The 11,267-nt window shown below is 41.9% G+C and overlaps 1 protein-coding gene across 5 annotated transcripts in view; it reads right to left on the bottom strand.

Annotated features, from left to right (window-relative positions):
• MIA3 (MIA SH3 domain ER export factor 3) overlaps positions 1 to 5,697 on the bottom strand; it is a 49,454-nt gene extending 43,757 nt beyond the window's left edge. For 4 of the 5 annotated variants that reach the window (XR_008550002.1, XM_037496370.2, XM_037496369.2 and 1 more), the window contains exon 1: positions 2,869 to 3,001. Coding sequence is in view for 3 of the 5 variants with exons in the window: in XM_037496370.2 (XP_037352267.1) it covers positions 2,869 to 3,001 (133 nt within the window). In the remaining 2 variants the exon portion in view is untranslated. Of the gene's footprint in view, positions 1 to 2,868; positions 3,002 to 5,672 lie in introns of those variants that run through there. The other variant, XM_054690412.1, reaches the window with a different exon arrangement.
• Positions 5,698 to 11,267: the final 5,570 nt, after the last annotated feature.

The following is an 11,267-nucleotide window of genomic DNA, read 5'->3' on the forward strand; positions in this document are numbered from 1 at the left end:
CTAATTTTCTAGTCCTAGATCTTTGCTGTTTTATAACATAAAGAGCTGCATTTTTATGAGTAAATTCAAGTACAAATGCTGACAGGCTTAAGCAAGGAGAGATAATAGGGAAATAAGAAAAGCACCCAGGAATCCCCATGGGGTCAATTAACTTGAACTAGCCACTAAAAGGCCCTCTCTTTAAGTGGTTGTAACTGCTAACACACAGCAGTAAACACTGTCAATTTCAAGTGTGGGCCAAGGTACTCTCTTTTCAGCATCTGGATGAATTAGTCGGGAAGGATATAACATGTATGTATATGTAAAATTGTATATGTATGTATATGTAAAATTGGCCAATCAGGCCAATTGTATACAATATGTTATGTATACATAACATGTATGTATATGTAAAAACATGTATGTATCCAATCCTATTACAAGGAAATCTTCTGAAAATAATGTTGACTATAAGCAACATTAATAAGCTTTTTTTTTTTTTTTTTAAAGATTTATTTATTTATTTATACAAGCACTGGGTACAGTCAGAAGCGCGGGAGGGTGAGAGAATTCACCAGAGCCAGAGCGGGGAGCAGAGCAGGCAAAAGGACTGAAGTACACTGCTGAGGGGAGCAGCGGGCGGCAGGAGAGGTCTGCGCACCATGTGGGACCCTCCTCCGTGCCCTCCTCCGGTGGTCGGGGAGCAGCTGGGGATCGAACCGGCGCTGCAGAGGCTGCGGGCAGCTTCTCAACCCAGCGCTCAACCGCTGCGCCACTGGGGAGGCCCCTTAATAAGCTTTTAAAACAAAGAGAAAATACCCTATTTATGTATTTCTGTGTATAAAATAAAAGTGGACATCATGTGTAGCAGAGATAAGCGAAACTATGAGGATTGTTCAGTAGTTACACTCAGCCTAAAAATGCAGGATTTAAGTCACACTCAATCTAGGAACTGATAGGACTATGTTTCTTTTTGCTGGCCAAAAACGCAGTTTCTGATGTATGATGAAACAGACAATAAATGCAAGTAAGTAGCAAATAAAAAGAAGGGTGACATGGAAATAACACATTTCTAAGAGTTGATTGGCAATAAGTACAATGACACATCTCTTCAAATACTTGTCTGAGGAACAAACATAGATCTGAAGGTTATTTGACGTTTGAAGCTAAAATTTGGCAATTTTAATATATGTCCATATGTTGATTCAGACAGCTGGGTGAAAGGTCAAGTGGAAGGTGACTGATAATTTAAGATTGGAGAGTCCCTCAGGTTTGGAAATGGCACTGCTTTTCTTGCCTCCCTCAGAAGAGATCCTTGATGATTTATAACAACACATCAGATGACAACACAATACATTATATACAACACCTGTCTGGAAAGCACACAAGGGCACACACCTCTTTCTAAACACTTACACCACACAACACAACCCTGGACGCTGCTCTGGCAGCCTGTGTGTTTGGTAACATCTGTTTGGACACATGCCACTTCTCACAACTCAGGGCCCTTCCAAAGCCACCTCTCCTGCTGGGGAAGCTCAGGGATGCCATTCCCTCATCACATCACACCCAGGTTGGATAGTGCTCAAAGGCCATGGAAGCAAACATTTTGCATACCCAAGCCTGCTTGCTAATAACCTGCATCTGCTAGAAGAAGAAAGGGGGAAAAAATCGTGGAAGCTGCTCCACTTTTGCAGCGTCTGTTTACATCAGCCCTAGACTTACTCTCGGAATCGCTGAACAAAAATTCCAAATCACCCCCTCTTTCTCTTTTTTTACAGCACTGCAGTGATACGAACGCCTCAAATTATGAAATTGATGATTTAATAGCATTAATTTGAAGATGGTTCACTAATCTGTAGGTCTGTAGATCTTTTCAGATTGAACATGTTTCTATAGGTATTGATCAGAATCTATGAACAACCGTTTCTGAAGCAGTTCTCCGTTGACTACGTGGATATCTGAGACCCGCCAGGAGGCCATAGGAATGACCCTGGTCGGGCAGGCAGATAGGAAGCAATACCAACAAAACAAGTGACTAAGGCTAAAACTGGTTTAGCTTATAAAACCCGTGGCATATATATCATTGCTTTAATAATCTCTGCATCTGAGTCGGGAAATGTCTGTCCTCTTTCACCGCCCACAACCCACCCCCCAATCCCAATCTGAGATGGGGAGAACAATTCTGCTTCCTGCGCACTGAACAGGCTGCATGTCCCAGGTGGCCCATGCAGATCCTCGGCCTCTTCGAAGAGCGAAATTTTTTGGCCTCTCCGGTGTCCTCCCAGCCTGCAGTTTGCAAGGAGCCCTTGTAGAAATGACAGGATGAGAGCAAGCCAGGACCGAGACCTCGCAATACAATGCGTCCCCGAGCTTCCGGGCTCGCCCCAAACCTAAACTCCAAACCCTGTCCTAAGGCGGTAGAGCCCCAAACACGAGTGGAGCAGAAGAGTGATGGGGCAGCGCCAGGGAGCCTTTCCCCAGCGCCACCGGAATCTGCCCGCGCAGTCCTTAGCGCATCTGCCTGAGGGCTGCACCCGCCGAGGTCCCGAGGCGGGGGCTGGAAGGCGCCCGAGGCAGCGCGGGGAACCCGGCGCGCCAAGGGCGCACCCCATCCTCCCTGGCACCCGGGAGCCACCGCCGGGAGCCGCCCCCGGGGGACAGCGGGGAGCACCCTCTGGCCCCCATCGGTCAGCCCGGGAGAAATAAACGGCTGGCAACAAGTGGGAGGCGCAGTCCGCCGCGCCCCGGCCGGAGCCGCCGGGACAGAAGGGGGCCGAAGGGCTCGCGCAAACCCGTGCTCCGCCCGCCCCGCGCTCCCCGGCCCGATCCCCGGCCCGCATGCCGGGCAGCCGAGCTCCCGCCCCCGCGCCGCGCCCGCTCACTCACTGCTGCATTCAGGGTCCGCGCAGAGTTTGTGCTCCGAGAAGCGCCGGCCGGGGCCCGGATCCTGCTGGCCCCGCGCCCGCCCGGGCGGCCCGAGCAGGAGCAGCCAGAGGAGCAGCCCCGGCGCCGCAGCCATGTTGTGGTCACCTCCGGAGCCGGTGACGCGGAGGCGGCGGCGGGCGGGGCCGGGGCGGAGCACTGGGGGCGCCGCCCGCCCGCGGGGAGAGCGCCCCAGCGACACGTCAGCGCCAGCCCGGGAGGAGCTGGGAGCGGAGCACCCGAGCACCCGCTTCTCCCAGGCCCCGCCCCCCGCCGCTGCCGTGGCAACGGGGACTCGGAGGGCCTCTGCCCCGCCCAGCTCGCGACCCCCCTCATGGCGCCACGCACCCCTCTCAGATACCCCAACGCGGCTCTATCCCAACAACTGGCCCATTCTGGTGTCTTCTCCCGGCTTCGGATTTCAGGGTCGAAGCAAACCAGCGACCCCCCAATCCCAACCTCCCATCCTTGGTTTGGTACCTCCTCTGCTGAACTATGGATCCTACCCAGAATTTGCCACTGTTCATCTCTGTGGGGATCCCCCCCTTCAAAATCCCAGGACATCCCTTAGGGTCCCATAGTGCTCCCTTTTGATTAGGAAAAGTGGGGTTGGGGGGTGTAAGTGGAATGGTGGGTGGGTAATGTGACAAGAGGTCACTCTCTTGGTCTTTTAGTTTTATTTTTTGTTGTTTTTCTATTTAGAGCCTCTTGAAAATCTTGGGTCTTTAGGTCTTTATCCATGAGTAGTATTTTAATCCAACACAAATTTGTTGTGGTTACATTTTATGCTGTTGTGTTGCCAGACCCTGGCCAGAGCACTAAGGTATGAGTAAGAGGTATATCTACAGAAGAGCTATGTGGTCCTTTGAATCTTCCACTAAAGACACAATTTAGTGGAAACCAGCGGGCAGAAACCATAAAGAATAAATGTCAGCGTACCAAAAAGCTAACTAACATCAGTGAACAGTCCCTGCGTGTTATTTCACGGTCTTTGCATCAATTCCTTTCATCTTCACAATAGTAGGTCCTATTACTGTCTATATTCTAAAGATGAGAACATTGAGACTTTCACATATCAGGTAAGTAAGGAAGCCAGGTAGTACTCTTTCTTTTTAAGCACATCTCTGTAAAGCCTCCATCAAACAACAATTAATTTTTGTACTTTGTTTCTTCACCAGAAGAACAAAACTCTTTTAAGTCTCAATATAACATCTGTATGTGCAATAACTCACACACACAAATACAAAGATCACAAGCTCACAGGTCAGCCTGGTGAAGACTGGCTACACTGTTCCAGTTGGAACACTCTGCACTTGTGACCCTCCAGTGCTCACTGGGGTCTCTGCCAATGTTCTCATCATGAGCATAATCAACATTATAAAAGAGGATCTAATCAGTAGGGAAAAAAGCAAAAATTAAAAATTTAGAAACCAAATAAAAAATTGAAAAAGAAAATTAAAATTAAAAAGGAAAAAAGCAAGAAAAATAGGAAAGGTCTACAAATTGGAAAGGGAGAAGTAAAGTTTGCAGATAACATGTAGGATATCCTGAGAAATCTACAAAAGAAATACTAGAATTATTGAGTTTAGTAAGATTTCAGGGTACAAGATCATATGCCTAACTTAACTATGCTGCTATACACTGGTAATGAACAATCAGAATGTGAAATTAAAAGAACAATACTACTTACAATAGCAGCAAAAATGAAATATTTTGGGATTAATCTGACAAAAGATGTGAAAGAACTGAACACTTAAGGGTATAAATGATTGCTGATTAAAATTAAAGGCACTAAATAAATGGAAGGAAATGTCATATTCATGGACTGGAAGACTTAATATTGCAATTAAAAAGCCATGTCAGGGTCTTCCTGGTAGCACAAGGGGTTAGGCACAGCACTGTGAAGCTATCCATAGCCTCTGCAGCACGAGTTTGATCCCCATCAGCCAGGGAGCTACCCACATGGCGCAGCAAACCTCTCCTGTCTTTCCCACTGCTCCCCTCAGCAGTGTATTTCAGTTAGTCTGCCTGTTCTGTTCCCCAAGCTCTCTCTGGTGAATCCTCTCAACCTCCCCACACCTCTGGCCTGTACCCCAGTTCTTATATGCATAAATAAATCTTAAAATAAATAAATAAATAAAGAGCCATGTTCAAGTCATGTCCAAAACTATGTTCTATTGGGAGTGAGTCATACTCGGGGTGCAGTCTTCTATCAGCATGGACTATTTGTTTAGTCCTAACAAATATTATAGCAATTTCCACTGTACAAAGAAAGAACTGCAAACATCTGAAATTGCCAATAAAATAGGCTCGCATGTAAGTTCCTGCTTCCGGTTCCGTCTCATTTACCTTGGCATTATTTTCACATAAGTCAAACATCTGGGACTTAGGAACACATACAGAACAAATTCCAGGGCGGGGTCAGTAGAACTCATCATCTACAGGGTAAACTGTTTGGTTTCATACATTTCCAGTTTTCAGATATGAATGACTGAATCTAGTCCAAAACATTAACGGTGGTAGCAGAGTCTAATGGCATGAATCTACGCCAGTCATTCATTTCTCTCAGTCCCGAATTCCTCATCTATAAAAATAGGGCAAATGCTAAAACTTCACAGTGTGTCTCTAAGAAGCAAATGAGATATCTAAATAATAGCAAAATGTCAGGCCTCTAGCCAAAAGGGATGGTTGATGGTGAGACAGCAGTCTCAAACACACTCAAATCAATTAAGTTTGTCACAAAGGAAGCATTTATAGATAGTACCTACCCTGGAAACTGTTTCAGTCTTATTAAAAGACAACGTGAGGGTAACATCCACCTGAGCAGTGCTTGGCAGCTCAAAAACACCTCCTGGAGGAGACAATAAGAACTGAGAGGAAGAAAATACGGTCTCAAGGATAACATACAATTACACAGCAGACCGCAAATAGACAAAGCAAACATCCTGAACCTTCAATATCTTCATTGACATACAGTATGAAATTAGGAATAGGAACATAAATGCCTTTATGAAGAAGGTACTCCAGTACAGATACTGAGTAAGCACATACAAAAAGTGCAGTGATGCTCTATAGCTCAGAAAGCTCATTCCCATTTAAATCTATGTGGGACCTGGAATGGTATGGAATACATAAAAGGACCAAGGAATGACATAAAAACCATAGTGATTAAACAGATAATCTAAACACAATTTGATATTTCTCACTGACTCTTTTTTCTTAAAGATTTATTTATTTATTTATTTATTTATTTATTTATACAAGCACTGGGTACAGTCAGAAGCGCGGGAGGGTGAGAGAATTCACCAGAGTGCCAGAGCAGGAACAGAACAGGCAGACTGACGAAGCACACTGCTGAGGGGAGCAGCGGGAGCGGCAGGAGAGGTCTGCTGCACCACCTGGGACCCTCGCTGGTGGCCAGGGCTCGAACTGGCACTTCAGAGGCTGTTGGCAGCTTTGCAGCCCAGCGCTCAACCGCTGCGCCACCAGGGAGGCCCTTCTCACTGACTCTTTAGAACAATACTGTCCAACTGTAATATAAAGCCAGTACCTGTGTAATATGAAATTTCTAGAAGTCATATTGAAAAGGCAAAGCAAAACTTATAAAAATTAATTTTAATAGCACATTTTATTTAACCAATATCCAAAAATCTTCATTTCAACTTGTAATCAATGTAAAAATTATTAAAGGCATTTTATATTTTTAACTTCATATGAAATCTTTGAAATCTGGTACAGTACATCTCAATTCAGACTAGAGCATTTAAAGACAGCATACCTCTAGAAAGAGGAATTAAAATTAACACCAGATTATACACATAAGAAAAGTAAAGTTGAGTTTTAGGATTTAGAAAATTTTGACCAAGCTCTCTTGATCTTCCATGAAATGATAAGGAGATGATTATATCACCTCAAATCTCTGAATACTATGATTGCTTGAAATCAGTGGTTGAGTCCCTCCCCAGTGGCGCAGCGGTTGAGAGCTAGGTTGCGAAGCTGCCCGCAGCCTCTGCAGCGCCGGTTCAATCCCCAGCTGCTTCCTGGCTACCGGAGGAGGGTCCCACATGGCGCGCAGACCTCTCCTGCCGCCCGCTGCTCCCCTCAGCAGTGTACTTCGGTCCTTCTGCCTGCTCTGCTCCCCGCTCTAGCTCTGGTGAATTCTCTCACCCTCCTGCGCTTCTGACTGTACCCAGTGCATGTATAAATAAATAAATAAATAACTCTTTTAAATAAATAAATAAAATTTTAAAAAAATCAGTGGTTGAAATTTTTTTGTTGGGATATCTGAGAATTTCATTGTCATTTCAGATGAATCTGAAGTCTTTAATAGAAAGTATAGATTGTAGTCATTGACCTCTACCATTAGTCATGCTTTTATTATTTCTCATGATCCCCTGAATCACATTTACTATTCTTGACAAATATAAAGAAACCAAGAATAACATTTAAATGTGTAATAAACCAATTTAACTGTATGAGAGCCCTTGAGATTGAATCACATGAAAACTCAGTAGCAGTTAAGTCAGGCACCAGAGTACATTATTTGTTTAGGCAAATGTTTCTCACTAGAGCTCTCTTGTCATTGTAGGTGGAACATTTCTACCAGTATACAACCCTGACCTTCGCCATGAAATTTTAGTAATACCTTTAGCCACGGTGACAGAATAAAAATAGTCCCCATGCATTTTCAAATGATCCTTGGCAAAAGTGGTACCTCTCTCCAGTTAAGATACACTGCTCAAGACTTTTGCTACAATATGGTCAGTTAACAAAGTGTCTGTAGCTGTGAATATTCTGTATTCTGTAATTTCTCTTACCAGCTAAAAGGAAATGATTATAACATCAACCTGAAAAATATCCCTTGTAAGTCCAAGACACTTTGCTTTACAGGTTTTTTCTTTTCTTTGTTATGTTGGTCATTAAAGCTAATAGTTATCTTGATGGATGTCTCACACTCCTAAATCTGTATTTGCCTTCCTTCAAGATGGGTCTTTTATTATTCTACTTCCATATTACCATATTTGTTCCCTCTTCTGTGCACCTATTTTAAATCTTTTTAAATTTTGAATCTTTATAAAATGTAATTTTTTTCTCTGTGTAAATAGTTAAATCATGGATATATTCTGAATTATTTGGAATGGACATGGAGGGGGGTTTTCTTTATTCTTAACAAAAGAACATGTTTCTCAGTGATAGGGAATATAGGCTGAGACTCATTGTGTTGAGTTAAATAATAGTAATGAAAGAAATACACATCATCTTTATGATGGCTAATTTCATTTATCCCATTATAATCAGATTTCTCTATACCAGAACAGCAAAATTATTTCTTAGCAGCATTACATCTACCCAGATCAGCAGAGTACCCAGGAGAAGCAATATAGAGTCAGTGATATCATAATGACTGAACTGAATGATGATATCAGCAATTATTTTTTAGTAGATCTTTTTGGACATAAAAATCATGACTACTATGATTACCTATCTTTAAAATTGTATGAATGTGTGTTTGTATGCATCCTAACCAAACCTTGGTTTTGATCATCATTAATTGGTTGGTACTCTAGAGCAGTGACCAGCAAACTATGGCCCATAGTCCAAATCTAGCCTGTCACCTGTTTTTGTAAATAAAGCTTTATTAGAACACCAACATACTCATTCACTTACACATTATCTATGGCTGCTTTTGTGTAGCAACAACAGGATAGAATAGTGGTGAAAGAAAATGTAAGGCTGCAAAGTCAAAACATTTACTGTTTTCTTTTTTTTTTATAGCAAAAGTTTGTTCTCTTGGTGTGGATTTTAAATTAAAGGTCATCAGAAAATATACACATTTTTTTCCTTTTTGTATAGCTAAAGTGGGTTTTAGGAAACGGGATCATTGTCTAGGACCAATGCCTCCTCCTTGGAGAAGGTGTACATTTAGGACTAGAAAGTCTCACATCATGTCAAGTCAGGTTTGGTAACATTTAACAAATGTCTTTAATATAGAATTTTAAAGTGGATCTAATCTTACTCTGTAGATAATGTCACAGTTTTTCAAGATAGTTGAGAAGAATGTTTTAATCCATGAGTGGAATGTGTTCATTAATCTTTTTAAGATTTATTTATTAATGCATACAAGAGCTGGGTTGTAGGCCAAAGGTACAGGGCGTGAGGGGATTCACCAGAGACAGAATGGGGAGCAGAGCAGGCAGACTGACTGACACTGCTGAGGGGAGCAGCAGGCGAGACAGGAGACATGTGAGTTAGCTCCCTGGCCAGGAATCGAACTTGTACTTCAGTGGCTGCCAATAGCTTCACAGTGCTGAGACTTAACCCCTTGCACCACCAGGGAGGCCCCCTGTGTTCATTAATGTTTTGTAATAATTCAAGACTATCAACTAATATATGAAAGTATCCTAAGAGGTTGTTGCTTGGATTGTAGTGGAACTTTTTATGAATCTTTTCACTAAACTTTGGTTTTCTACTGATTGTTGATCCCATAATCATAATGCTATGAGTAAAACAGATGATTATTTCAGTCTAGTTGCCTTGAAAATTTTGACCAGTTTATTTTTCAGACAACTATTGAGGTTACTCCATCAGTATTTAGATTCCATAGATAATGCAATTGTTGTTGAATCTATGAGACATTATCAAGTTTCTATGTAATTTGCCTGTTAAATGAGTATCTCTATAGCTGTAAATGGACAAGGATATTAGGAACTCAGAACTTTACTTTGAACCATGATAAAGTAGCTGATACTGGACTCACCTCCCCGTCACCAAATAGTGTCAAACTAGACAAACTACTCAGAGCATCTATTTTCAGGCATTGATAAACAACAGCACACACCCGTGATCCTTGAGAACAAACACAAAGGGCCAAGTCCATAATTTAAGGGGTAAAGCCCAAGTAAAGTGGACATCCTGTTGAGATGAGGAGAAAATTATCAAAAGTCAAGGTAATAAAAATGGTGGGAATTTTGTGACCTAGAATTCCTAAGCTGTGTGTGTGTGTGTGTGTGTATGTGTGTTGAGAGGGAGGATAAATATGTACCAGCTAAGACTCTACAAAGCTTACCCATGTTTACTTGCTGCAGGAAAGGTTAAAAAGTGGTACAAAAGATGATGTAGTGTTGAGAGAGATTGAATTTCCAGCACAATCAGAGAGCAGTTAATTCTTTAGGAACCTTGAACACTTAATGGAGAATCCAGAATCAAGTTCAAGAGAAAGAACCAGGACTGAGATTAAAATTCGAATAGACATATCTTGAAAATGAGTAACACCAAGGCTGACACAACCACCAAAAGGACCACCCAGTAACTAATCTGCAAGATAAAATGTAAAATCCTTTCAAGGAGGCCTACCTTATATGTATGGAAACAAGATAGTGACTGTTGACTCCATGTGGCCCCTCTTCATGTGGTGTTTCATCCTCCAGGGATTCTTTCCTCTGACGGCCTCTTTCCACTAGAAAATAATGGACTGCTTTACGTAAGTGACTCAGTTAACCAAGTGGGCAAATAAAATGATGCTATGCCTTTAAGGACATAGCGCCAAGTCTGAGCCCAGGATGAGACCCTAGTCTACATATTTGAATTTATCGTTGTATGACTTTTTTTGACATTATTATGTGAGCTGTTTTTGTTTCTAGGCTTTAATTTTGGCACATTCCTGTTTTATCTTGCTCTAATTATTAGTTGTGACAAAGTCTATGATGATGTCTTTCCAATGATTTTGTTGTCTGAATTTATTCTTTTTGACTGCAGGGAATCTAATAAAGGCTTCAAGGGAATAATTAAAGAGTTTGTGGAAATAAGAAGTAACAATGTATAACTTTAAAAAATGTAATTCATCATCATATTAAGTTGTTCTTTAGCAAAATGCATTTGTAAGAACATCTTTCTGTTCCTTAAGATGTTTTCTTTCAGAGACCAGAAGGTTTTCTGATTGCTCTGTTTGCATTTTTGTTATGCCATTTTTTATTTTTTTTTTTAGATTTACTTATTCATGCATACAAGAGCTGGGGTACAGGTCAGAGGTGTGGAGGGGTGAAAGGATTCACCAGAGACAGAGTGGGGAACAGATGACCAAAGTACATTATGTTATTGGATGTGATATAGATTAGTTACATTCTTTTTACTTTTGTCACTGACATATTTTCTACCAATTGTACCAGGTGACAGAGAAGAGGTAAGTAGAACATACAGAGCTGTTTTCAACTTTATTTTATCTACTATTAACCAGATTGTCCGGGAACGTTAAAGTAAGTCAGAAATGCATTCTCCGTTTTTGTGAAAGCATGAATTTCTAATCATATTAAATCAGCTTTGGATTGGTTTGAGTCAAATTATGACTCAAAGCAAGGAAATAAATG

Source organism: Talpa occidentalis, unplaced genomic scaffold, assembly GCF_014898055.3.
Source record: "Talpa occidentalis isolate TD23 unplaced genomic scaffold, MPIMG_talOcc4v2.1 talOcc4.8, whole genome shotgun sequence".
NCBI classification, from domain to species: domain Eukaryota; kingdom Metazoa; phylum Chordata; class Mammalia; order Eulipotyphla; family Talpidae; genus Talpa; species Talpa occidentalis.